The sequence below is a fragment of the Salvia hispanica genome, chromosome 5 (assembly GCF_029641045.1).
Source record: "Salvia hispanica isolate PSC_SH4W2 chromosome 5, Shi_PSC_v1, whole genome shotgun sequence".
Classification (NCBI taxonomy): domain Eukaryota; kingdom Viridiplantae; phylum Streptophyta; class Magnoliopsida; order Lamiales; family Lamiaceae; genus Salvia; species Salvia hispanica.
Window position 1 is genome coordinate 47,747,302 of NC_142696.1, and position 26,642 is coordinate 47,773,943.

General features: G+C 36.2%; 4 protein-coding genes, 1 long non-coding RNA gene and 1 pseudogene across 15 annotated transcripts; 2 read left to right on the forward strand and 4 right to left on the reverse strand.

Annotated features, from left to right (window-relative positions):
* The first annotated feature begins 161 nt into the window (after positions 1-161).
* Positions 162-2,830, forward strand: LOC148926939 (protein NUCLEAR FUSION DEFECTIVE 6, mitochondrial-like). 8 transcript variants are annotated; one of them, XR_016130452.1, is made up of 5 exons: positions 164-416; positions 538-659; positions 1,546-1,601; positions 2,365-2,417; positions 2,636-2,830. XR_016130452.1 is itself a non-coding variant. In XM_089058476.1 (4 exons), the coding sequence occupies exons 1-3, from the start codon at positions 262-264 to the stop codon at positions 2,382-2,384; spliced, it is 297 nt and encodes a 98-aa protein (XP_088914602.1). In that variant the 5' UTR covers positions 162-261; the 3' UTR covers positions 2,385-2,417; positions 2,636-2,830. The 8 variants fall into 8 exon arrangements, 7 of the variants coding, with proteins under 7 accessions (XP_088914602.1, XP_088914600.1, XP_088914601.1 ...); XM_089058476.1 differs by lacking the exon at positions 1,546-1,601 and having other exon boundaries at positions 162-416; XM_089058480.1 differs by lacking the exon at positions 2,636-2,830 and having other exon boundaries at positions 2,365-2,634.
* LOC148926940 (reticulon-like protein B17) lies at positions 2,828-5,064 on the reverse strand. Of its 3 annotated transcripts, none has more exons than XM_089058472.1 (8): positions 4,280-5,064; positions 4,020-4,170; positions 3,849-3,923; positions 3,610-3,766; positions 3,451-3,520; positions 3,307-3,372; positions 3,100-3,222; positions 2,828-3,015 (listed from the first exon to the last, which is right to left on the reverse strand). In XM_089058472.1, exons 1-8 carry the CDS (start codon positions 4,713-4,715, stop codon positions 2,828-2,830), a joined length of 1,266 nt encoding a protein of 421 aa, XP_088914598.1. In that variant the 5' UTR covers positions 4,716-5,064. The 3 variants fall into 3 exon arrangements, with proteins under 3 accessions (XP_088914598.1, XP_088914597.1, XP_088914599.1); XM_089058471.1 differs by having other exon boundaries at positions 4,020-4,173; positions 4,280-5,060; XM_089058473.1 differs by having other exon boundaries at positions 3,610-3,757; positions 4,020-4,173; positions 4,280-5,059.
* Positions 5,065-6,796: 1,732 nt separating this feature from the next.
* Positions 6,797-8,638, forward strand: LOC148926941 (uncharacterized). The gene is made up of 3 exons (XR_016130453.1): positions 6,797-7,463; positions 8,175-8,256; positions 8,346-8,638. It is a non-coding gene; the product is annotated as an uncharacterized LOC148926941 (long non-coding RNA).
* Positions 8,639-9,151: 513 nt separating this feature from the next.
* Positions 9,152-12,319, reverse strand: LOC125187295 (nicotianamine aminotransferase 1-like; annotated as a pseudogene). The gene is made up of 7 exons (XR_016130378.1): positions 11,991-12,319; positions 10,549-10,888; positions 10,253-10,471; positions 10,087-10,146; positions 9,803-9,958; positions 9,616-9,709; positions 9,152-9,489 (listed from the first exon to the last, which is right to left on the reverse strand). The product of XR_016130378.1 is annotated as a nicotianamine aminotransferase 1-like (transcript).
* A 4,858-nt stretch (positions 12,320-17,177) lies between these two features.
* Positions 17,178-19,961, reverse strand: LOC125191168 (putative aminotransferase TAT2). Its single transcript, XM_048088658.2, has 6 exons — positions 19,653-19,961; positions 18,174-18,732; positions 18,006-18,065; positions 17,693-17,848; positions 17,508-17,601; positions 17,178-17,413 (listed from the first exon to the last, which is right to left on the reverse strand). The coding sequence occupies exons 1-6, from the start codon at positions 19,910-19,912 to the stop codon at positions 17,244-17,246; spliced, it is 1,299 nt and encodes a 432-aa protein (XP_047944615.2). The 5' UTR covers positions 19,913-19,961; the 3' UTR covers positions 17,178-17,243.
* Positions 19,962-21,374: 1,413 nt separating this feature from the next.
* LOC125187852 (putative aminotransferase TAT2) lies at positions 21,375-23,634 on the reverse strand. The gene is made up of 6 exons (XM_048084501.2): positions 23,285-23,634; positions 22,607-23,165; positions 22,434-22,493; positions 22,153-22,308; positions 21,966-22,059; positions 21,375-21,842 (listed from the first exon to the last, which is right to left on the reverse strand). Exons 1-6 carry the CDS (start codon positions 23,545-23,547, stop codon positions 21,673-21,675), a joined length of 1,302 nt encoding a protein of 433 aa, XP_047940458.1. The 5' UTR covers positions 23,548-23,634; the 3' UTR covers positions 21,375-21,672.
* Between the last annotated feature and the right edge of the window lie 3,008 nt (positions 23,635-26,642).

A 26,642-nucleotide genomic window follows, 5' to 3' on the forward strand; every position in this document is an offset into this window, starting at 1 on the left:
GTGAAGTGAGTTAGTGGAATGTGGGACCTACTTACCATTTATGGTAAAAATGAAGTGTGACTCTTAATTGGGGACGGACCGAAATGGAAAAATGTGACTCTTAATGGGGGACGGAGGGAATATTTTAATAAATTTAAAGAAAAGAAAAGAAAACAACAAAAATAAAACAAACTAACTCTCAGTAGGGTTTTAGGCTCCCCTCAATTTGGGCGAAACGATAAACCAATAAACCCCAATTTCCTCATTTCATCCACCACAAAAATGGCTATCGCCGCCGCCAGATCCGTTTTCCGGTCGCCAGCTGTCCGCAGCGCCGCCGCAAGGCTGGGGTCCAAAGCGAAGTCCGCTCCCTCCCCCTCCCCCTCGCCATTCCGCCTCCCCTCCAGAACGCCCTTACTAGCTCCTCGCATCTTCCGGTACCTCTTCTATCCTCCATCCATCGATCTGAGCTATGGATTTGAGCTCAATTGATCAGTGCGATGATGTGATCGTGAATTTGATCAGTAATTTGTTTAATTTTTTTTCATTTTACGGCAGTTCGCCAGCTGAATTGAGTGCGTGCGTGGAGTCGATGCAGCCGTTCCACACCGCCACTGCCTCAGCGTTGATGACATCGATGCTCACCGTCTCTCGATTCGGTTACGGTTGGCTCGCTGAAGGTAGTTTGACAGCATCTTTTTATTTATTTTGTTTCTGTTATGAGTTTTGTTTCTATTTTTGTGTATTTGCTGGCTTTGTTTTGTGTTGCCTCATCATATTTTTGGTGAATGGCGACTGTGTGTGTGCGTATTTTCTATTGCATTTGCTACCTTCTCGTTGGAAAATGGTTTGCCCTTTGTTTCTGAATGATGAGATGGATGTGCTGCATATATATTCCATATAGGGAACTGTCAATTTGGTAACTTGCTTATATATCTAGCGAGTAATAAATAAATTTCATCACCAAACCTTTTGTGTGTGCCAAAAGGGGAATGTGTGCCAAAAGGGGAATGTGTGCTTATATATAAAAAGCAAAGGAAGGCTAAGATAATGTCACTTAAATAATTGATATAGCATATTGAGAATTTGCAGGCTATCTTATTTTTCACTGTTTTTAAGATTCCAGAATTTCACTGAGATTCCATGAGTAAGTTGTTTAAAGGACTCTTCACGTGGAAAACACTTATGCGTAGGGTAAGAACTTGGGTTCTTTTTAAGAGGATCGATTGACTTATGTCAGTGAGTACATTCAGTGTATTTGGATGCTTGCTCTAACCAGTAGTATGTCAAATCTTGTTTGTCTGCTGTAACCCCCAGCTATAACACTGACCACCGTATTCTTCTCTCCATGCAATTTTTTTGCCTTCTATTTATAAGTGAGGTAAACTTCAGCAGAGGCCATCAGACTTTCTTGTATACCATAAAAATCGTCATATGTATGACTCTTATGCTCCAATCCTTCATCTTTCTCCATAAGCTCTCTTTGCTTAGATTTCTATTTAGCCTAATGCTTAAAATTGGTATGCTGATGGATTGCCTAACCAACAGCTTTTCATCTTGATTTAGGTATCTAACGATGTAGAATCCTCTTTTGGTGACCTTGTCCTGTTTTCATGACCCTGGTGAGTCAGTTTTTCATGAAGAGTCTCCTGCCACCTGACAGTCTTTGAACCAATTGTATACTGATTAAGTTGAAGCTAGTCCACTACATGATGCTGTTTCATACGATATTCTGAATTCATCTTCAATAATTCCTTCCCTTCTTAGTACCATGGTCAACTTTCTAGAATACAATAGCTACTTAGATGACATTCAGTTCTATGACTTCTTTTACGAATAATTCCTATTCAATTTGAATACTATCATATGTCTTATCTTCGACATGCCTGTTTTCTTATTTTGATAAAGAAGTCCATGCTTCTTTCTTGCTGTTGTAGGCCTTGACAAGACTAGATGAAGATGGCAAAGCAAAGAAGAATTACTTGGATTATTTTTCCTTAGAAAATACCTACAAGAAGACAATGCTTAAGCTTAGACATGATTGGCTGCTTTTACATGAATAAAGACTTGTGTTTTGCAGTTGTTAAGAAACTATAGAACTCTCAATTGTAGATTTCTACTAACACCCTTTTCATTCTCAAACGCCCATGTCTCAGACATTCACGTTCGCTTATGAGTTTTCTTTCGCCAGATTGTGCATTTCCTAACTGTGTGAATTAGGTTTATGTGGTTGCTTGCAAGTTTTCTTCCATCATATTCTGTATTTCTCAATTATATAATGTCTCTTAACTGGATTAGTATAATATGTGTGATTAACAAATATGTGAACTCCTTAGAGTAATGTCATTCGTAATGTCTACTTATATTTCATCATTACTGAATCAGCTTGCAATGATGATGTGTGATGATCTTGATCTTTGGAAGCCATGGGATAATAAGTGTGCAAAACCTTCTTCCTTCTAATCATTGTTGTGAAGTGAAGAAAGTCTTGTTTGAGCTTGAAGCCCCAGTTTTACTGTATTCAGACAATAACTTTCTGATATTCTGATATGTAGCCGGGAGATGATATTAGCATATTTTCAGATCGTTCCCTGTTTGCTGTTTTTGTCTCGAACATTTCCCTGCCAGAAGTTGAATGAATCTCGTTTTTTGCCAGGTATTGATGATGCATAATGGAAGTAGTGGCATCTTCTTTGAAGCTTTGGCGTCAATTTCTCTGTTGAAACTATGTTTTGGATAATTTTTTTTAGTAGTTCAAAACATTAGTTGTATTAGATATAAACATGTCGTTACAACATTACAGAACTCTGATCTCGACAAGATTATTTTTCTATAAGATCAATTATCTTTACTTCTTCGATTCAATTTCTACTGCAATTATTGCCTTCTGCTCTTCTTGCTTCTCATCGGCTGCTACTTCCTTTGCATCATCTATTGCGGCCTTCGTGTCGCCTGCTGCTGCTGCTGTGTCGTCGTCTGCTACTTCTGCTACCACATGCTGTCTGCGGTATCTGAATATCACAAGACACAAGAATGCTGCCAAATGCATAGCAAAATATCAGCTAAACCATTACAGAAATCGCTACAAGGCAAAATCTCAGCAACGTTCGTCATTCATACCAGCAAATATTCGAGTCCTGATGGATGTTAGGTTCCAGAAGGCCGTCACGGCCGATGCAGCCACGATCTTTTTGTGCGCACAGCCTCCCCATACACCCAGTGCCCATGCTTTCACATGTTCAACTGTTCAATTCCAAGCATTTACATCTTTTAGTGAAAACAATTGTTAATGAAATGAAAAATGAGATTAAAACACACCACACCAACCTTTCTCGGATAATCGAGGAGAGTAAGCCGAGTATAACCTTGGACCAGTGAAGCTAGCAAAAAACCCTACAATAAAAGCATTCAAACATCAAGAACTTGAGACATTCCTCACTATTTCAAACCATGTTGTCAAAGCCTACTCACCAAGAGCACACAATCTCCATAGGGTGATAAAATGGCCATACTCTGCTCCCACAAGCAAGAATGGAACAACCTAAAACAGCCACAAGATTCATCAATGTCCGAATTCCATCAATTCAAGTCAATTTCAGACAGGCTATGTTTGAGATCAAGTGGAACTACTTTGAGGGTCATGTCTGGTTCTCCTGAAAAAACCTCTCTGGTTTTCGAGATCACGAGATTGGCAGCTGGAAGTATCAATCTCCCAACTCTTAATATATCATCTTCTTTCAACTTGAACTCGCGCTTCGCCTCCGCCTCTGCCCCCTCCCTGCATAATCTTCAACAAATGGTTCAAAACAAAAGGTAGTGTGAATGAAGCCCACATAGCTCTCAAATAGTTTCAGTGATCATATCCATACCTTTGCCTCACTGAGTTGGAGAAGAATGAAACTCCCAAGAACAAAAGTCCCACTTGAGATAGGAATGAGAAAATGCTGCTTACAAAATCATATGCAATTCAATCAAATCCCAACAAAATCTCACCAATAAAGGGAAAAAATCAAGATAAGTAATTGAAAGTTGAAACAAACCTAAAGCTGACTCCCTTTGTGAAACAAGAAGACAAGAAACAGAGAGTTCCAAAACCAAACCAAAGGCTTGATTTTGAGACATCTTTCCACATAACCAAATCATGTATAATCTCCCCAATCCCATCAAGATTGTAGACTTCACCACCAGCTTCTTCTAAAATCAGATTCAATTAACAAAAAAACATGAATCAATAAACCAACCCTAAACCTAGAAATGATGAATTTCGATGATGATCAATCAATTACTAATAAATGCATACTGTTTGAAGGGGCAATTTGAGATGAGGAAGAAGTATTCAATTTCTCCTTTCTAGATTGCCTCTTCTTCCTCGGCTTCGCCGCCAATTCCTCCACAATCTCCCTCTCCTCCTGATCGAGCCGCCGCCTCGATCTCCGGACGCCCCGCGGCGAGGCTGTGGAGGTCCTGCTCCTGCACCTCCTCCCATCGGCGGCGTCGGCTTTCGATCTTTTAAGAGGCAATGGGGAGAGAGCGAGAAGCTCCTTCAGCGGCAGGGTGTAGGGGGGCCTGGGGGAGACGGATGATTCCGGCGGAGGAGTCGAGATTTTGGGCGAAGACGGGACTATGTCGAGCGAGAGCTGAGTGATCGTTCCGCCGCTGTAGTGGCGGAGCTTCGAGAGGCGCGAGGCGGATTTGGTTCGGCGATCGGACGACTGAGGCGGTGGGGTGGAATCCATGGATTGATTTTGCTGATTTGATCGATTTAGGGATTTTTTTGATGCTTTGATTGATTTGGGGATTTTGATGAAGAAGGTGAGATTTTGAGAAGGTTTTTGTATTTGAAATTAGGCTCGGGTAGCCGTTGGAGAATGGGCTTTTGTTTTTGAATATTTTTAACGGCGGTTAGTGGGTTTCCACTACTTTTAACGGTAACGATGAAAAACAAGCTAGTAGTAATTTCTTTATAAATGATTGATTAATAATTGAGAGTCCTTTAAGAGAATTAAATTTAAATAAATTTTTTTAGTCAGTTGTATAAAATTTGAAAACATAAATTATGCAAATTTATAGTTTTTTCAATTGTAATAGATGTGTACAAAATAATGTGTTTTTAATTATACTAAAAACAAAAGCTATTTTTAAAAAATGATAAAAGAAAATAACAAACATTTATTTCATAAAATGATGTCGTTGAGTATCGGTGAAAGAGTCATTTAACGAAATTTTGTACGTATGAAACTTTTTGACTTAATATTCCATTTTAAAACATTATAGACCGACAAAAATTTAACCTATTTCTGTACATAGAAGAAACAAACGAGAAAAAACTAGAACTTCACAACTTAACAGGGGCGGATCTAGCATGGTTGATGGTGGGGCAAATGCCCCTCTGTCACGACCACAAACTTCCTAATGATAGTGACTGCATCTAAACGTGATTCAATAGCACCTTAGAGTCAAGGGATGAAAAATAATCATGATTTAAAAGAAGAAGCCTAGGACAAAAGTCCCGCAGGTGAAAGTGAAATGGGACAACATAAAGTCAGAGTGCGGTCTAGGTTCACAATCCTTCTAACATAGAATCCTATTACAGCGGAAACGTCCAAGACAAGGCAGTATGTATGGAGACATACTACCCTGGGCTACCTATTGACTTATGCGAGGATTCATGCCCAACACCATCGCCTGCCCGTCCACGTTCAACCTGCACATTTGAAAATAACATGCAGGGCTGAGTATTTGATATACTCAGTGAGCACATTGCCAAAAACAGTTTTGATTTTAATTGTCAAGCCACAGTTGAGAGATCACGGGGTTTTTATTTAAAAGGCCCGAGTCTCTAAATACTTTTCCTTTCATAAGAATTTTGATTGCGCAATCACGTAACATAGATATACCATATCTGAACCTTGTGTGAACCGGGAATGTGGCCACATTCCACGACGGTCACTGGACCGGCCAACCCCTTTTGTTAGCTCACGGTCCCCTTATGTGTACACTAGTCCGAGTAGGGTTTGCGGCCCTACTGGGACCCGAATTCGATTTAACTTGAATTGGCATAGCCAAGCAGATAGGTAATCATAAAACAAAACATGGCATGACAACATACTTGAGCAAAATTTCACATTTTCATACTAGAAACACGTTTTAAAAGAATGCCCACCTCAAAAGCTAAAGCTCCTTCCGGAAATTCCTTAACTTGGTCTTAGATGACGTTCGAAGACGTCCCTTTAGGAAATAAAATGATACTCAATTAGATTTTTGAGGTATCCATTAAGCTTAAACATGAATGCATCCTAAGTGCGTGATCATTTTACTCTTTCTCTAAATTTTCTAGAAGAGTTCTAGAATTCTTGAGTATTAATTAAATCAGCAGATTTAATTAAATTTGAGGAATTTATTCGCTTTACTAGAGGGTGTTACCTCCTAAGCCATTTATTTAAGTACTAAAAATTAGGCTCGAGGTCTATTCATCGTTAGCGTATTATAATTTCTTAAAATTAATCATCCGAGCACTTAAGCTAAGGTCCGGAAAATTAGGCTCGTCTTCGTGAAAATAATTAGCGAACCATTAATTATTTAATCAACATCATAGGGGAGCCCATGATTTAATTAAATTCTTAGCCTATACTTTTATTTTAGTTGGTGGTCCAGGCTTAATAATTAACTTTCATAAAAGGGCAGCCCATCTCTAACTATTTCCTTAGCCCAAGATTTAATTTACAATCCTAGCCCACTTTTGTTTAATTAGTGAAGCCCAAACAATTAAGAGAGAAGGGCCCAAACATACACTCCCAAAAACCATCGGCCTCTCTCTCTCAATTCACAATTCAACTAAAACCCCAATTCCAACCCTAGATTAGAAGGGAGGCGGCGGCGTCTCTTCCTCACGCCCCTCTCTCGCCGGCGATTCGCCGGCTTCGCTGTTCGCTGCTCCGGTCGGCGTCTTCCTCACGCCGCCGGAAACCCGCTCCTCCTCCCCGATTCGCTCTCGTATTTACACTGTCGATTACACAACAGCGGCTTCAGAGCCATCACTTCAGCTCCTCCACGGTGCTGCCGCCGCTGGTCACGGAACCAGCTCCTTCGCGTTGCTGCGCAGTCGGAAGAAGAGGGGAGGCATCGCCTCTGTAAATCCCTCTACCATTACTCTCGTTCGGTCCGCCGTTGGAGAAGGAGAGGAATCATCGCCTCTCTCTCTCTCTGCACTCACGGCTCTGTCCCGCCAGCACCGCCGACAGCTTGTTCCTCCTTCCATCTCTGCGACAACACAGCGCCATCACAGTCATTTCTCCGGCGCTAGGCCAGCTACGGCGTCGTCGACGCCCACGTCGCCATTTTTCCCTGCTGCCGGAGCAGCATCTGCTTCGAGGACGGTTCACGGCATCTGATCGACGCCATACGCTCCTCCATCGGCTAGACTCGGAACTGACCAAGCCTCACCGACGCCTCGTTTTGCCGCTGCTTCGCCGGGCAGTGGCTAAGTACTTAACCCCTCTCCCTAACTCTCTCTATCTTACACATCAGTGGAGTTTTGTTCCTTTTACATACTCTTGGTTTAACATAGGTGTTAAAGTGAAAGGGGCCCTATTGTTTTAGCATGATTAAAAATGTCGTTGAAACTTTGTTCCTAAAAGAAGAGCTAACCAAACTAAAAGGCAAAAATCCTAGTTGAAGCCATGTCTTGCATCTTGAAAAGGAAATTAGGACTCAGCATAATGTGCTTATGCGATGGTGCTCTACATGGAAGAAGATGAGTGAATCATAAAGGGGTCGTGTGTATGTTTACCTCTAGTGATGGTGGTTGTTAAACCTTTGTGTAGAAGATCTGTTCTCTTTTACTTTCTCTCTTTGCTCTCTTTCACAAAGACAATCTCTCTCGGTTTCTTCTCTTTAATGTGTATGGGTGATGTGAAGCTGATTTGAGTGTTGTGTGTGTAAGAAAATATATAGGAGAAAAGAAGTCTACATGTGGTTGGGATATTGGCAGAAAATCAAATCTGTAACTCATTGTCTTATGTTCACTTTAGTTGGCTGTTTACTCTTGAGTAATTAAGGAGCTGCTTTAGCTCTTTGTTCTCTTATTGCAGTCAATCCTTTCTGATGGTCTTCACCCTACTTTTATTTAATTTATTTTGTTTCTATTCTGGAGTACAAGTACTCTTGCATTCATATAACTTGTCTGATTATTGCAGGGTGCATAAGAGAGACATTGGGAGTGGAAAGGAGTGTAGGGGCTGACTTGCCATTTTTGGGGAGGCTCTAGATTTATTATGGGTAAAACAAGTTTGTTCCATTTCTCTTGCAAAGGGGCTCTTTTAATTCTCTTGTACATATGCATTAAATATCTTGTTTGTATTTTGCAGGTGGGGAAGAGAAGTGTAGGCTGCGTAGGCTGCTCCAAATGTGGCTGCCCTCGGCCCAAAGGGCTGACTTAATGGGCCGCGACGGGGTGTAACGTGGACTTGGTTAGAGAAGGCCCGAAAGAACATTTCCTTTGTATTTTAAATTCCTTTTTGTGGTTTCATGAGTTCAACAAGTAAGCTAAGTAGTAAGCTCAGGGGTGTGTACATATATTCTCATTCATGACGTCGACCTTGTATTCTTTTAAATATTAAATTTTGTTTACCAACGCAATTAAACACGACTTCATTTTTCATTCGTTCGTCGTTCCCTTCTCATTTGTATTTCGCAACTTAATGTTTAGTTAGGCATATCAGCCAAGGTTAACAACTAAATCAAACATTAACAAACATCTAAAGGATGGCATGCGTTCCTAAGCACGACAAAAAAAAAAAAAAAAAAAAAATTTGTAAGCTAAGGCGACTTAAGAGGCGGGTATTACACCCTCCTCACTCCTTCACCTTTACACATTTATCGCAAATTTTTTTAATATTATACATAGAATTATACCAATTGACATATAAAAAAATATCATATATTATAATTTTGCCGCTCTTACAATTAAATCCTAGCTCCGCTAACATTTTGTTTTAAAACTTTATGTACTAAACAAAATTTGATCAAATTTTGTTTAGTAAATAGTTATTATTCCTTAATATGTCCATGAACTAATTTACTTCTGATTTCAATAATCAATAAGATTGTTTTCCCTTTTTCTTTTGTTCTGAAAAATATAGAACATTATCAGCATAAATAATGCGAAAACATCTTAAAACCAAGAATGTCATTTCCTTAACATCCAATAAATAAAATTGTCTCAAACCATAATCCAAATTCAATCCACTAAAGTAACCAAGCACAAATTTTAATCTTTCTCCATAAAAAGTTCTTAGTAATTTTGATGGCATAGGAAACTGCATTTGCTACTAACAATCATCATGCATGAGATTTGATGAAGCACATATTCTCGATTCGAGCTTCATATATCCTTGAAGGTGCTAGAGTGCCTCGAGCAGAATGCTCTTATCCTCTCGAGCCCGTCTCTCAGGATAGCCGGCTCCACTGAGAAGCTGAGGCGCAGCCAGTTCTTCAGCCCCAAGATCGATCCTGTAACAAAAACACATCGGTTTTAAGAATTTGGGGCGAGCGAACGAAGGGAGTAGTATCCAACGGAAACTCCTAACTCATTCCAAGAGAAGTAGAAATTATTGTGTTTTTGCATATTCTAGTTACCTGGCATGATCATAACTGATTCCTCTCTAGCAAGCTTCATGGCGAAATCCACGTCATCTTTCACATCATCGAGCAACAAGGGATTGATCTCGATCTAGGATGCGTAGAGGTTGATGAACAGAGAGTGTGAAAATATGCAGTTAAAGTAAAACTAGTAAAGTGGTTTATGTTTAATTAAGCCTCTCACCATTGTAGACATAGCGCCTTCGGGTTTATGTGGGCAAGAAAGCGAGGGGATCTCGCTGATCGTAGCGTAGCACGCATCTGCAGATTCTCTAAGAGTGTCGTTTGTTCTTGAAAAGAACGCGTCTGTTGACTTCTCGAGGATTTCAGGAACAGCACCCTTCAGAAAATACTTCATCTCATAACGATACTCAAAACAGAAATCGTAGACAAATTTATTTAACGGTAACAAGGCAAACTCGAACAATAATCTTGAAACAAAGAATGAGCAAGAAATCGATCGTGTACCTGGATGAGAGTTGCGGGATCAGCTGTGATGCAGAGATAGTTTTCAATGGATTCAATGATCTGAAAGATAAACGAAAATCGGGTTATACATGTACATCATGATAGATAGCTATTTTTGTTCTAATTTTGCAATCGCTTTGATTGCAAAGAGGATTGGAGATCGAACCCCGGATTTCTTAAGGACTCCGTTGGGATCAGAAGCAGCAATCCAGCCGAGGCGCCAGCCTGGAATGAGCCATCTCTTCGACATTGATCCAAGAGTAAGCACAGGAGTGACTGATCCCAAAATCCCCATAGGCAGAAACTTGTTGCTCCCGAAAACAATATGGTTATAAACTTCATCCGAGATCAACAGAATCCCCAACCTCTGTGCCGTCTCTGCAATCTTTCAAACACGAAATCGTGTCAAAAACCTATTCTAGATTTCCAACAGCAATAGGCATATATCTATAGTTGGGTTACCTTTTGCATATGCTCAAATGTGAAAACATTTCCACACGGATTTCCCGGGTTGATTACAACCATGGCAATAGTCTTGTCATCTGCAAGAGCCTCAACGCCATCAAGATCGACCTCCCAGCCTCTCCCTGGCAGGAGGTTGAAATGACGGACCTCAAGATTGCTGAATGCAGCACGCGCTTCATACACCGGGTAGCCTGGTTTTGGGAATAATATGTTGGCACCCGGGCGAGCCAGGGCTGATAGCACGACCTCTATCGCGTGATTTGCCCCTGCAGTTAGGAAAACATCGCCTTCCGACAACTTGTGAGGAAGGTCTTTGCTCAGATGCTCTGCAATTGACCTGTTTCAGAGTGAAAGGCATAGGCAGTAGAGTCAGCTACACAAGTTCCCTTTTGCTTCAGCCATTATTAGCAAGAATCTCCTAAACAAGCTTTTTTAAGCAAGAATCTCCTAAACAAGTCTATTTTGCAAGAATATTTATGCAAGGATCCCCAATGTAAGTAAATTTTTTTGCAAGAATCACCTAAACAAGCCTTTTTTGCAAGAATATTTATGCAAGGATCCCCAATGAAAGTAAATTTTTTTGCAAGAATCACCTAAACAAGCCTTTTTTGCAAGAATCTTTATGCAAGGATCTCCAATGCAAGTAATTTATTTTTGCAAGAATCTTTATGGAAGAATCTCCAATGCAAGTAATTTATTTTTGCAAGAATCTTTATGGAAGAATCTCCAATGCAAGTAATTTATTTTTGCAAGAATCTTTATGGAAGAATCTCCAATGCAAGTATTTTTTTTCAAGAATCTTTATAGAAGAATCTCCTAAACAAGCCTATTTTTGCAGAATCTCCTAAGCAAGCCTTTTATTGCAAGAATCTTTATGGAAGAATCTCCTAAGCAAGCCATTTTTTGCAAGAATCTTTATGCAAGAATCTCCTAAGCAAGCCATTTTTTGCAAGAATCTTTATGCAAGAATCTCCCAAACAAGCCTTAATTGCAAGAATCTCTGAAGTTCCTCAGAAAATCACACAGAGAGACAGACACAAACAAGCATGCATTGGATACACAAAATTACAGTAATTTTGAGCAATCATTCAGAACTGAGCCTTGCAATCAGTCACAAAGCTATCTTTTTTCTTGCCTAAAATAGTCATAAGTTGATAAAGCCAATTATCCAGTTTCACAGATGAGAAACAACAGCAATCAAGAAACAGCAAGATAATCAATTCTTGAGATTCAAAACAGCTTCTTTTTTGTGAAATCTAAAATCTTTTAAACCAAAAAACAAACATGGGTTTTCAAGCAATAAGCACACCAAATCAAATACAACCAAAATCAAGAACACTAAATGTAAAAAGACACAATCTTTCTCATCCCTGCATGTCAAATTTGAGACCCTCTCTCTCTCTTACACACACACACACACAAATAGAGAGAGGAGTTACGCTCTAGCGGGAGAAAGGCCAGCAGAAGGGGGGTAGCCATTGAAGAGAGAGGAGCGAAGGGCATTGAGAAGGGATTCCTCAGCAACAGGAGTTGTTTTGAAACTGGGATACGGCGAGGGATCTCCATGCCCAAGATGGATCACATCCCTTTTATCATTCTTGTTCAGATTCCCCTTCAATGTTTCAAGAAAGTCTCTGATTGTCACCGTTCGCTTCTCGCTTTTGAAACCCCACTTTGCCATTTTCTGCTCCATCAGTGAGTATGACTGTGTCACGAGTCACAAAGTTTGGTAGTACCAAAAATAAAATACAAAACAATGGTTTAATAGAGACAAACTGTTGAGAGGTTGGAAGTGAATGAGACAAAGATTTTAATCTTTTGCTTTGTTTCGAAATTCGCACGGAAAAATATAGTAAGAGTGAACTGTATCATTTTTAGTCCACTAATATAATTATCAATAAGACCAAAATACCATTGACAAAAAAAAGTATTGTTATACACTTCTATCAATAAGACCAAAATACCCTTAGCAATGGAGGGTAGTTTTGTACATTTGATGGCAGTTGTCATTCCCTTATTTTTTGGAGATATTGATTTATTGAGATAGCACGACACAAGCTTCTAGGGGTGCGGAAACGGTTCTCGGTTCTTGGTTAACTGAGAACCGAACTTTATTTTTTCGGTTATAGGTTAACTGAGAATCGAAAAAATAAGGTTAAGGTTCGGTCCCGGTTAGTGGGTTTAGGATTTAGGCGATTCCGGTTCTAACCGAGAACCGAAAGGTTAGAACCGAAGAACCGATTAGTGTGTTTAATTTTGATTTTTATAGATTCATTTTAATTTCATAAACTCAAACTCTATGTACCCATAATTTGTATGCATTTTAGACAAGAGAATACACAAATCAGAGAGATAATTAATCTCATGTAGCTACTTTGTTTATTAAAATTTAGATTGGTTATCATGAGATATAGGTATATTGACTTATCTTCCTCTCTCATCTAAATTCTCTTAGCACGCCGACACCGTTGCTCTCTCCCATACCGGTGACGACGAGGCTGCTGCTTTCTCCACACCGCTGCTCTCTCCGACGAGGCTGCTGTCCAACTCTCCACACCGCTGCTCTCTCCGACGAGGCTGCTGTCCAACTCTCCACGCCGATGTTCTCTCATTCGGTTCCTCTGGTGGAACCGAAGAACCTTTCGGTTAGGACCGATCGGTTCCTCAAGGAACCAAACTGACAGAGGATGCGGTTCCGATTCTAGATTTTGGAAAAATTGGGATTCGGTTAATCGACTAATCGGTTCGGTTAGAACCGAACTGGTTCAGTTGAACCAAACCGATCAAATCCCCACCCCTACAGGCTCCTTTTCATACAATTATGTGAGTACTTCCTCGGTGACTTAAAATTTGTCATTTATCTTTTGTCCATCCTTAAAAATTTATCATATTTTGCTTTTATGATTTTTAGTCGTAAACTTTATATTTTTACTAATTTATTTTCACTCATATTTCATTATAAAATTAATATATAAAAATAGAACTTATATATCATTAAGTTTTTCAACTCACTTTTTATTTGTATATTTTTAAAATCCATGTCGAATCAAATAGTTACCATTATAAGGAATAGAGGAAGTATACCACACAAGTATGTTCATGAATTTTTATTTGTTTATTTTGTACTCCATATGTGGTTTTTACTCAGAGAGATCCTAAACATAACATCCCATTTTGGAATTTTAAAGTAATTGAGGGGAAAATGGCAATGTAAAGAGCCTTTTCTAGATTCCCATTTCGATTCTTTTACTTTCTTCCCATTTTTGTTAAAAGACATAAATATATTTCTTTATATATACACTTTGTAGTTTTCCTCAATCTAAAATATATTGCCTGATTTGTAATGTCACCCATAATAAATTTGATTAATATTCTTCCTATTTTGATAGTGATTATATCTTCCATCGATGTGATTAAATTCCACATTTTTAAAATTTTAGTAATAATTTTTTTACAAGAGTTGTCTTTCTTTTTCAAATCTTACAACGTGGGTTCATAAAAAAGGTTATTATCTTTTCGTAATAATTTATGTTCTAAATAAGCTTTATATCATAAAATAGCTTCTTAAAATAGCTTCCACACGCAAATTTTAGGAGATTTATTTATATTACTCTCTCTCCCGTCCAACAACGAGAGTTACATATTGTCATTTTGGTCCGTCCCACCGTTAGAGTTACATTTCACTTTTACCATAAATGGTAAATAGGTCATAGATTCCACTAATTCACTTCACTCACATTCTATTATAAAACCAATATAAAAAAGTGGACCTCATATTCCACTAACTTTTTCAGTCTTTTATACTCCCTTCGTCCCAAGGAAGATGACCCATTCCATGGGCGGAATGAGAATTTATGCAACTTTATTTTGTGTGTGAAGTGGAGAGAGTAAAGTAAGAGAGAGGAAATAAAGTAGAGAGAAATGTGTTTCCATTTTTAGTAATGAGTCATCTTGATGGGGACAAACTAAAAAGGAAAGTGAGTCATCTTCAATGGGACGGTGGGAGTATTTCTTAAAACTCATGTCCATACCAAATGTAACTCCTGTTGTGAGACAAATGAAGTATTATATTTCTGATGATATACATACTCCCTCCTAGAGCTGCCCAAGGTTTATCGAATCGACGGTTAAAACCGAAACCGTAACCGCCGGTTACGGTTCCGAACCGAAACCGCGAGAAATATTCCGAACCGAAACCGTGAATTTTAGAACCGTGATTCGGTTCAAGTTCCAAATTTTTCGAACCGAAACCGCGACTGAACCGCCGGTTCCGAACCGCCGGTTAACCGGCGGTTTCACAATTCCAACATGATATATACCTTTGAAAAATCTTGATGAATGGTGTTTGTACATATAGTCCGGATTTAAAAAGCCATCAAAATCTCGTCCATCCAAATTCCACATCAAATTCAATAGTCACAAGTTGTCCCATCAAATTCTGATGATCTTTTAATATGAGACTAATTAACATAGACCTTTTTAATTTTTATCATTCTCGAGAGTAAATGGCTGGCTTTTGATACAATACATATTATAAACCCTATTTAACGATTATTTTTTGTAAAACTTGATATACAAAATCCTATTTAATGATTTCTCGAGAGTAAATGCCTGGCTTTTGATATCATATATAATATACATATTATAAACCCTATTTAATGATTATCTAAATGGGATATTTTGATATTTGATTCAATTTATATTAGAAATTTCAAGGAAATATTGTTAAATGATCATCCATTCGGTTATTCCAAAATGAAATTAATATTAATATAAGTAATTTTCTTGATTGATCATACATTTCCAATTGTACTCTTTTTATATGATCATACATGATTTAGTTAATGCAATCTCACCATTTTTAAGTATGATTATGCAGTCTTCAAAATATGAATATGCATTCTTCAAAATTGATTGGTTCATTGGTTGGTGGTGAGTGATGGTTGCACTCTTCAAAAATGATTGCACAAAACACTATTTTTTTAATTTTATTTATTTATTTATTTATTATTTAAAAGTTGATTTTAAATTCAAATTGGATCTCATTTCCCTCTATCTTTATCTATAAATACTCCCATCTATTCTCACTTACATTCACCCTATTCTTGTTTTAACAAAAATTTCTCTCTTCAAGGCGGGCTGTATGGTTCTAGAAAGATCATTTCAGCCAATCCAGAACGTAAATTTATCAAACTCTGCTTCACCCAAATTTGGTTTCAGTTAATTGATATCATTTTCACCTAACTCATTTTACTTCAATTTAAACTATCTATTTTCTTGTTTCAATTTATTTTATAATTTCAAACTACATGGCAAAAAAAAAATGAAAAAAACCGCGAAACCGAACCTAAACCGCTACGAACCGTCCAAAAACCGACGGTTTGGAACCGAAACCGAAACTGCCGATTTTCGAACCGAAACCAAAACCGTGAAATAGCCTCACGGTTCGGTTCCGGTTCCATATTTTCCAAAACCGGAACCTGCGGTTCCGAACCGAAACCGCCGTTTCATGAACCGTGGGCAGGTCTACTCCCTCCGTCCCATTCAAGATGACCACTTTTCAATTTTGAAAATAATCTCCTCTCTTCTCGTTCAAATATTTAACTACCTTTTTCCTCTTTACTTTATTCCACCTTACAACACTTTCTAAAATCTCGTGCCACTCAAGAATGTGGTCATCTTGAGTGAGACGGAGGGAGTATTAAAGGTGACACGAACAACATATTACAATAACAAAATGAAAAACACAATCTAATAATCTGGTAAATCATAACCAGATCCTCCAATATTGTTGAAGTCTGAAGAATATGTTCTAGTTGCATCATCATTTGATTGTTCTTGTTGTTGAGCGCTTTTATTAAAATGCGTCTTCTTTCAGCTTGGAATAAGCACGACTATGGGGATCATCTATGAAGCCAAGTTCATAGCCGTTATTTTTATTATAGGTGTATTTTAACTTTTAAATTAGTGTAATTTTTTTTAATATAAAGTATATTTATTACATACATATATTAATAAGAAAATTTTATTTTATTTATATAGATTATTAATAATGTGTCGTGGTATTAATGTGTAATTTAAAAGAGTGTATAGCTTTAACTGAAATATAGAATATTCTTTTGTGTTAATAAAATTTGGAGTAAATGATTGGAATAAAATTACTTTCAAATGACATAAATTTAAAAATAGATTCGAACTTAATGTAAATTTATTGAAGATGACTTAAAGGCAAAATACACCAACTAAGAATTTATATACAATTTCTTATAAAATCGAATTTCACTCGATCTAATTTCTTCTTGACAAATAGGAACGTCTGTTTCGACTCACCGGTCATTTCTAATACGACGTGATAAGTTAAATCACAAGTATGCTTCTTCTTAGAACAAATAAAACTTCTTTTCTCTTGCCTTCGGTTGTTGCGATGGCGATACGAAAGGGAAAAATCTATTGAAAAGCACTTATAAGCAAGTAAAATTTCCCAAGAATTGAACCAAATTGGGTTGTTAAAACTTAAAAGAAGACTCACTAATTCTTCTCACTAATTTAAAATATATAGCATATCATTACTGGAATATAGCATTAGATGATAACAATTATAATTAACAATATATCTTCTCACTAAACACTACGCACGTAAACATACATATTTTACAAAATAGCAATAAATTAATCACCTAAATGTATCATGACTAAACATAGACAAAATCTAAGATAGGTGATTCAACATGATATAATATTTTTGTATGTTTCTTGGCATGTCTTTCACAGAAAGCTCTCATTCTTCCAAAGGCTTCGTCGATGTACAATTCCTCCACAGCAAATGTCACTCTCACCCAATTCTTCAACCCTAATCCGACCCCTACACCCATCAAAGAATTAATCTTGTCAAAAATAAATTAATCATGAATAATTTTTTTAAAACTATTTATATAGATTTTTGCACAATAATTCACCTGGAACAAGCACAACCGATTCCTCCTTAGCCAGTTTGCAACAGAAGTCCAAATCATCCTTAATCCCTTCTAGCTTCGACAAATCCAGTTTTATCTGATCATGCAAATTAAAATCTCATTATCATCATGCCAGTATTTAATTTAAAATTTGCAAAAATAATTAATTTATGTGCATTTGATTTTACCATAAGAAACATGCATCCTTGAGGTTTGATGGGGCAGCTGATGCCTGGGATTTCATTGGTAAGTTTGTAGCATTTGTCTGCTGATTCTCTTAACTGATTCACAATTTTATCGTAGAATTCAGTTGGAGTTTTTAATAGAATCTCGGGAAGCGCCGCCTACATTATTCACATTAACCTAGATTAATGGATTGTTAATCGATATGTTTATAGTATTAAATAAAATGCTCGAGCCAAAAATAACGAGCAACACATCAATAGTATATAAACAATAACAAAGAAGGCAACGAACTCAATCTGTGATTGAGGAATTAACCTGTATAAAGGTCACTGGGTCAGACGAAATGTTAAAAAAACCTTTGATGGTGTCAACAATCTGCAATTAAGAAAATTTAATTAGTGTAATTTCTTGGTACTAATTAAAATGTCATTACTTATAGCAATAATTAAAAGGGTTTGAGAGATTTATATATAAGAAAAGTACCCCATGCTTAATGAGGATGTCATCTAGGTCATTAAGGACAAGCCAACCAATTCTCCAACCTGGTACTATCCATTTTTTAGACAATGATCCAAGGGTAATAATTGGTGCAATTGATGCAAAAACTCCCATTGGTGTAAAAGGATTGCTTCCAAAAGTGAGATGGCCATAAACTTCATCTGCAATCACTAATATCCCCATCTTTCTTGATGTTTCTGCAATCTTTTTCAAGTGGTCATATTTGAAAACATTCCCACATGGATTCCCAGGATTTATAATAACGATGGCGACTGTGTTCTCGTCTCCCAAGGCTTCAACGGCGGCCAGATCAACCTCCCAGTCCAATTCCGGGACAAGATCATAGTGGCGGACCTCAAGGCCCGCGAAGGCTGCCCTAGCCTCGTAGTCTGGATAGCCAGGCCGGGGAAGTAGAATGTTTGCCCCAGGGCAGGCAAGGGCGGTTAGAGCGGCTTCCAATGCTTGGGTGCATCCATTGGTTAGGAAAACATCATCACATGTTACGTTGTAGGGAAGGTCTTTGGATAGATATTCTGCTACAGCACTGCCAAAATTAAAATAATGTAAATAATAAGTATGTAGTAAATATAGTGTGTGTAATAGAATATAGAATAATTTATATATGCATACAAGATTGATAATACATTTATTTCCAAGAGACACTTAATTTGGGATGAAATTGTTTATTTCACTCAAAGATGACCAATTGAATTATTGTTTGTATCTTGATCAATTTATAGGTTATTTTGGAAATGAAAATAACATAATCAATAAATTATAGGTAATAAAATTAAATTAAACTCAACATGCCATACATATAGCTAGTAGTATATTATATAAAATAATATTTATTTTATTTATATTTATTCAAGTTATACAAGACTTCAACACCAATTATCATTTAATACTATTAGCAAATAAACAAGTTAAATAGAATAGTATATCTCAGTTCACAACGGTAAGAAATTTAGCTAGAATAAGAGGTAAATATTTTTAGTTTAGTGATACTTTCTATGTTTACACCAAGTAATAGTAACTAAAAGTTGTGATAAACTTCTCAATTAAAAATATGAACTTACTATTTCAGGCTATATAGCCGTTATGTAATAACTTACCTGAGCATGTACCAAATTTTAAAGACAAAAAAAGAAAAAGACAAGCATATACCTAAGATTGAATTGGTATTGAATTTCTCCGAGATTAATTTTATCACATGATACAAACTACAAGACAAGACTCATAAATCAAGACTAATCATCCTGAGATTAAGTATGAGGTCCTTTCAATCTGATCATAAAACTCAAAATCATGTCCAATTATTTTATTAGTCTATTTATTAAACTAGAGATACTAAGCAAGTATAATTGTGCATGCATGTAGCTAGGTTTTCATGCAGCGGACGTATCAATCCCAATTAATTCACATTTAATTAATCAAATCCAAGATAGAGATGATAATATATACCTGCGGGCGGCGGGGAGACCTGCGGTGGTCGAGTAGCCGTTGAAGTTGGCCGAGCAAAGGGCATTGGAGACGGCCTCCTCCACGAAAACCGAGGTGCGAAAGGAAGGGAAGGCGGAGGGATCCCCTTGGCTTAAATGAATAACGCTTTTACCATTATTTTCATCTAAAGTTACAACTCCATCCATCACCCCTCTCAATGTCATCGCTCCCGCTCCAATCACTTTTGAGTTTCCTCCGAAACGCCACCGTGATTCCGCCATCCAAATAAATTTAGAGAGAAATTTTAGCTATGGAAGTAGCTAGGTTAGTTCAAATTGCAATGGTGTTTGAGATTTGGTGAAATTAAAGAGGTTAGTTAGTCACATTTTATAGTTGCATGAGGCAATCAATTAATTAACGGTCTTTCTTTTAGAATTAAAGAGAAATTTCGAAGAGGGATCAATTATAGTAAATGAAATGATAAACTCGTGATTTTTCACATAAAATTAATCCCACACCTTTTATTTTTTTTAAATATTTCTATTGTGGTCCAAAAATGTACTAATGGCTTTTCAAATAAAATTAATCCCACCACTTTTTTTTTTTCTTAAATATTTCTATTGTGGTCCAAAAATGTACTAATCAGTTGGTGACTTAGAGTATTTATATTCTGTATGACTGAAGACTTGTGCATGTGTAATGCATGAAATGTTTAAACTAATAATGGATTGTAACATTATTCATTTGAATTACCCAATCCGTTACATCCTTATGCATATATATAGTATATAACAAATTTTGTATATTTTTTTAAATTAAATTTGTAGATGATTCACCTTCGTTTAAGGTAGCTTCTAAGAATATTCATACCTAGCTATAGGATGACTCATACCTAGCTTTAGGTCTCTATGTTGTATATGTCTTTTTTAGTATGTATGACTATTTTAATTTATTTTAGCACGTTTCAGAGATTATAAAAATAGTAGTATCGTATAAGTTGATTGTTTGAAGGTGTAATCATGCTATATGCGTAACGACCGAGTGAAAATATTCTATCAATAATTAGTCAAATAATATTACTTCCATATGGGGAGAAAATAATTATTAATGAATGATTCTATCCATAAGCTAGGGGAGAAATGATTAATCAAATATTATAAGCATTATAGTACGATTTATTTTTAGTCGGTCTTGTTTAGTTGTTATATACTTGTCATATTTGTTGAGTCTTCCTTGACTGGATGCAAAAGTTTTGAAGTCTATCTCGAAATTACTTTTGCAAAAGATAACAACTATGTTTTGAAATGCAGTTTTTCTATAGCCTTGTTTATAGTTATTTAAAAAATAACTCGAAATATCCATTTTGCTTGACAAGTTTGAAATAAAAAAAATGTCTCAAAATAGAGCGATTCCAAGAATTTGAAATTTATAACACGTAGTTAGATATGTACTAATGTAATTTTAGAATATTACGAATGAATCACTAAGATAACAAGTGAATGAGAGACAACAAGTCATCCTTTGTAAACCACCACAAACCCTAACCCGGTCCCCGACCAACGGGTAAGCTTCACACATAAGCCCGAACCAACAGCCATGAAGAAGAAGAAAAGTCGTGGATTGAAGGACACCGATCTTCGCGTGTTGAAGTGCGAGTCTCAATCTTTAAGGGGAATGTGTGCCAAGGGTTTGGATTGGCTTTTACTTAAGAGACTTGGGCAACAATACTTGTGCCTTAATTTCTCACAATATCAATTAGTGACATCACTTGAGTAATGTGACAATCGAATAAGGGACGTTGCACAATTATTATAGTCCTCACTAGTGATATTCAAACCATATTTGAGGAAGGAACCGAGAAAAATCGATTGATTGATTCTAACACTATTGCATAGCTTATATTCTATTACATGTGTAATGTAAAGGAACTTATGTAAAAAGAAATACATCGATTTAATAAGTTAGTAACAACCTCTTCCAACTAAACACTAGGTAGTGTTTTACAAAATAACACTAAATCAATATCCTAAATATGTTATGACTAAACATAAACAAAATCAAAGACAGGTGATTCAACATAATATGATATTTTCGTATGTCTCTTAGCATGTCTTTCGCAAAAAGCTCTCATTCTTCGAAAGGCTTCATCAATGTATGATTCCTCCACAGCAAATGTCACTCTCATCCAGTTCTTCAGCCCTAATCCAACACCTACACCCACCAACAAATTATTCTTGTCAAAAAATTATGAACCAATTTTTTATTTTTTTATAAAAAAAATCAACTTTTTTTTTTTTTTTTTTTTTATATATCGATTTTGGCATTAAAATTCACCTGGGACAAGAACAACCGATTCCTCCTCAGCCAGTTTGCAGCAGAAGTCCAAATCGTCTTTAATCCCTTCCAGCTTCGAAATATCGAGTTTAATCTGATCATGCAAATTAAAATCTCATTACCATCATGCCAATTATTTAATTTAAAATTTGCAAAAATAATTAATTTATGGGCATTTGATTATTACCATAAGAAACATGCATCCTTGAGGTTTGATGGGACAACTTATGCTCGAGATTTCATTAGTAAGCTTGTAGCATTTTTCTGCAGATTCTCTAAAAAGATTCACGATCTTGTCATAGAATTCAGTTGGAGTCTTTAATAAAATCTCAGGAAGTGCCGCCTGCATTATTCACAAAAACACAAATTAATGGATTGTTAACCGATATATTTTTTATTAAATAAAACACTCGAGCAAAAATAACATGAAACATCACAACAAAATCAATATGTAATTGAGGAATTAACCTGTATAAAGGTCACTGGGTCGGACGAAATGTTAAAAAAACCCTTGATGGTGTCAACAATCTGCAATTAAGAAAATTTAATTACTCTTCTAACTATTTAAAATGTCATGAAGATTGATTATAGCTATAATATTAGTAACAAAAAAGGGTTTGGGTGATATATAAGAAAATTACCCCATGGTTAGTGAGAATGCCATGTAGGTCATTTATGACAAGCCAACCTAATCTCCAACCAGGCACAATCCATTTCTTTGACAATGATCCAAGAGTAATAATGGGAGCAATTGATGCAAATACCCCCATTGGAGTAAATGGATTGCTTCCAAAAGTGAGATGGCAATAAACTTCGTCTGCAATCACTAAGATTCCCATCTTTCTTGCTGTTTCTGCAATCTTCTTCAAGTGGTCATATTTGAAAACATTCCCACATGGATTCACAGGGTTTATTATAACGATGGCGACCGTGTTCTCGTCTCCCAAGGCTTCAACCGCGGCCAGATCAACCTCCCAGTCGTTTTCAGGGACTAGGTCAAAGTGGCGGACCTCAAGCCCCGCAAAGGCTGCCCTAGCCTCGTAGTCAGGGTAGCCTGGCCGGGGAAGCAGAATGTTTGCCCTAGGGCGGGCAAGGGCGGTTAGAGCGGCTTCCAATGCTTGGGTGCATCCATTGGTTAGGAAAACATCATCACCTTTTACGTTGTAGGGAAGGTCTTTTGAGAGATACTCTGCCACAGCACTGCCAAAATATATAGAGATTTTGCTTGTTAATTATTACTATACAATAAATTAAACCGAAAAATGTATAATTATGCATGCATGTAAAATGTTTTATATATATATATATAATATATATACCTGCGGGCGGTGGGGAGACCGGCGGTGGAGGAGTAGCCGTTGAAGTTGGCGGAGCGGAGGGCATTGGAGACGGCCTCCTCCACGAAAGCGGAAGTGCGGAAGGAAGGGAAGGCGGAGGGATCGCCTTGGCTTAGATGAATAACGCTTTTTCCATTATTTTCATCTAAACTTTTGATAACTCCGTCCATCACCCCTCTAAGCGTCATCGCTCCCGCTCCGATCACTTTCGAGTTTCCTCCGAAACGCCACTGTGATTCAGCCATTGATGTAAATTAAGTGAGATAGAGAAATTTTAGCTATGGAAGTAGCAAGTTTAGTTTGCAGTTGTGTTTGAGATTTGATGAAATTACTGAGGTCAATTTGCCCTTTTATAGTTTCATGAGGCGCGTGATTAATTAACGGCCTCTTTTAAAATTTTGAAGAGAAATTTCGCAGAGAGATCAGTTATTCTACATGAAATGATAAACTCGTGCCCTTTTACATATAATTAATCCCACCACCTTTTGTTTTTATTTTTTATTTCAATTCTCTCTTGTGGTCCAAAAAATGAACCAATCAGTAGTTAGTACGTATGGCAATAGTGCAGCAGGCCAAGTAGTGATGAATGATTAGTGAATTAGTAGTATAAACTAATGATGGAGACTAGTATACTAATTATTTTTAAAATTATTAGTTTGAACCACTCTAAGTTCTACATCTATACAGATTTTGCATATATAATTATTAGAAATATATAGGATATATGTTGGAGGAGTAATTTAGTTTGGAGGAAATATTTGAGAGGAGGATGTGTGGAATATGTAGGAAGTAATTTAGGAGATGTTGGTGATGTGGGAAAAGTAAGAACACTTTATTTCTCAAACTTCAACTTCATCCACTTCTCCAAAATGGTACAACTCTCACATATTTATAGGCATACATCTCCTATTCTAGAATTCTCTACTAGATATTTTTCTACATAAAAATCTATTTATTCTAGGGAATTCTACTAAAAATATCTAGATATTCTCCTACTTAATTCTAGAGAATTCTATATTATCTACTCTATTCTCCTTAAATATCTAGATATTTCTACTAAAATATATAGATATTTTCTTAATCCCATTCTAATAATTCAACATAATATCTAGATATTTATCCTATCTAGATAATTCTACTAAAAAAATCAAGTTTAATTATTTTTATTCCAACAATAATACTGATAGCGCCCTCACGTTGTTTAAAGTAAAAAAATGTGTTGTATAGTGTAGTTGTTAATTGTTAATAATGACAGTGCTTAGTAATATTGAGGTAGCTTCTTAGAATATTCATACCTGGAGTCTCTATGTTTTGTATTTCTTTTTAGTATGTATAGCAATTTTAATTTATTTAAACAGTACTTACATATTATGGATAAGATTTAAGCTATTAGATAGTGCTAAGATAATATCAAGATACAAGAATAAGTAAAAATATATTTTATCTTTAATTAAATTAGTCACATAGAGCGGGCGAGATCGAATTGATCATGCATGCATTTGAATGATGGATAACTGGTCAGTTTAAAACCCCTAAACAAAGATTCGTCATTGAGCACATAATTCTCGCTTTAAAATCTTAATCCACACACTATTAGTTAGTATAAGGAAGTAAAGATGGATCCACGAGGAAGAAGGCTTTTCAACCATATGCTTAGACATTTTGGAAGGTTTTTGGCTATACTGCAACGCTTTAAGGTGAGTTAAATTAAACTACGAACATGAAATTAAACTACGAACTAAACTGGCCAAGAGGCCATCCAAATGCACATGGTTGTAGGTAAAGGAAATCAAAACACTTATGGTTTGTGAAATATAGTAAAACCACTATATTCTAAGTAATTATTAGGGTTAATAGTAGGTTATGGCTTAAGTTTGTTATTATAAATCAAAATTGAGACAAAAATTTCAAAAAGATGCGAACTTGGGATCGTTTAAATTTTAACGGGCCTTGTTCAAATCACGTCAACGACTCGTTTAAATTATTTTGTTCTCCTATTTATAATTAGGTTATAAACAATCATAAAAAAATGCTAAAGTTGAGATCATTTAGTATCTCCCTTCTTTAAATCATGTCAACAGATTTGTTAAATTAATAATTAGGTTAAAAGTATTTATCTTGAACTCAAAAACTTATTATTAAAAGGTCATGATATAAGCATGTGAAGAGTTTAGATATTAAAATTTGATAAGATCTACATATTCACGTCTCGGATATTATAAAAAGATCAATATATAGTAGTATTTGGAAGGTAGTATAGGTTTTAGAATATACACGTTGTTACAAATTCAGTTTCTTCGTTAATAAATACTACTACTAAGCATGATTTTAATATGGTCTTGTTTGGTTATTAAATTCGTGAGTATTTGGAGAGAGTGTTTCTTAATTGACTGTAATCAGACCAATTTATATACTGCACTAAAAATTATACCTTCATTTCTCATCAGACTTATATATATAGCAGTTTCAATGGAAATGATATATAAACTCGAGCCTTTTCAGTTTCACATAAAATTAATACCACCACCTTTTATTTAAAAATAAAATAAAATTCGGTTGTGGTTCAAAAAATACCAATCAGTAGTTGTATACTCCCTCCGTCCCAGAAAGATTGTCCCAGTTTATTTTTTACACTCGTTTTGCAAAAATAATAATAAATAGGTAAAGTTGAAAGAGAGTAAAATAAGAGAAAGAATAATATAGGTAAGACTATTCTCTACGTTATTCTCTATTTTACTTTACTCTCTCCCTAGTTTAACTATTTATTATTATTTTTGCAAAACGAGTGTGAAAAAGGAAATGGGACAATCTTTCTGGGACGGAGGGAGTATAATATAGTAGGAGTAGTATGTATGACTCATAACATTTGCAGGTGTATTGCATGAAATGTTTAAACTAATAATGGATGGTATATTATACTAGTAAGTTTTGACATTATTCATTTGAATTACTCAAAGTCTTTCACGCATATACATATACATATAGTATAACCGTTTTGCTAAATAAGATAAGAAATGCGGGCTTCGTGTCAAGATAAGCTCGGATGAAGGTTTTTTCGTTGTTGTTTGGTAGACAAGAAATTATCTAGATTTTGTATTAATAAATCATAATAAATGAGGTAGAAATGCTATCCGACCAAATTTGTGAGATACATATCTTTGTATTTTAAGAAAAATTTTGCGGGCTCGGATGGGCTATAGAGAAAACCACGGGCTGACATAATAGGTTAACTATGATATCAAACACTTAGAAATAGTCATATAAGTATCTATATCTAGACATTACTAACTTATCAAACGAGAAGACTTAATTTTTAGCTCATGATTCACCTTTGTTTAGG

Excerpts from the sequence above, each read along its gene's own strand:
- LOC148926940 (XM_089058471.1), bottom strand. The coding sequence starts at position 4,715 with ATGGATTCCACCCCACCGCCTCAGTCGTCCGATCGCCGAACCAAATCC. Across the intron at positions 3,924-4,019 it reads ACAAAGGGAGTCAGCTTTAG|CATTTTCTCATTCCTATCTC; the intron begins GTTTGTTTCAAC and ends TTTTGTAAGCAG. Across the intron at positions 3,521-3,609 it reads AACCAGACATGACCCTCAAA|GTTGTTCCATTCTTGCTTGT; the intron begins GTAGTTCCACTT and ends TGGCTGTTTTAG.
- LOC125187852 (XM_048084501.2), bottom strand. The coding sequence starts at position 23,547 with ATGGCTGAATCACAGTGGCGTTTCGGAGGAAACTCGAAAGTGATCGGA. Across the intron at positions 23,166-23,284 it reads GGTCTCCCCACCGCCCGCAG|TGCTGTGGCAGAGTATCTCT; the intron begins GTATATATATTA and ends ATATTTTGGCAG. Across the intron at positions 22,060-22,152 it reads AAGGATGCATGTTTCTTATG|ATTAAACTCGATATTTCGAA; the intron begins GTAATAATCAAA and ends TTGCATGATCAG.
- LOC125191168 (XM_048088658.2), bottom strand. The coding sequence starts at position 19,912 with ATGGCGGAATCACGGTGGCGTTTCGGAGGAAACTCAAAAGTGATTGGA. Across the intron at positions 18,066-18,173 it reads ACATCCTCATTAAGCATGGG|ATTGTTGACACCATCAAAGG; the intron begins GTACTTTTCTTA and ends TCTTAATTGCAG. Across the intron at positions 17,602-17,692 it reads AAGGATGCATGTTTCTTATG|ATAAAACTGGATTTGTCGAA; the intron begins GTAAAATCAAAT and ends TTGCATGATCAG.
- LOC148926939 (XM_089058476.1), top strand. The coding sequence starts at position 262 with ATGGCTATCGCCGCCGCCAGATCCGTTTTCCGGTCGCCAGCTGTCCGC. Across the intron at positions 417-537 it reads CTAGCTCCTCGCATCTTCCG|TTCGCCAGCTGAATTGAGTG; the intron begins GTACCTCTTCTA and ends ATTTTACGGCAG. Across the intron at positions 660-2,364 it reads TTACGGTTGGCTCGCTGAAG|CTTGCAATGATGATGTGTGA; the intron begins GTAGTTTGACAG and ends TTACTGAATCAG.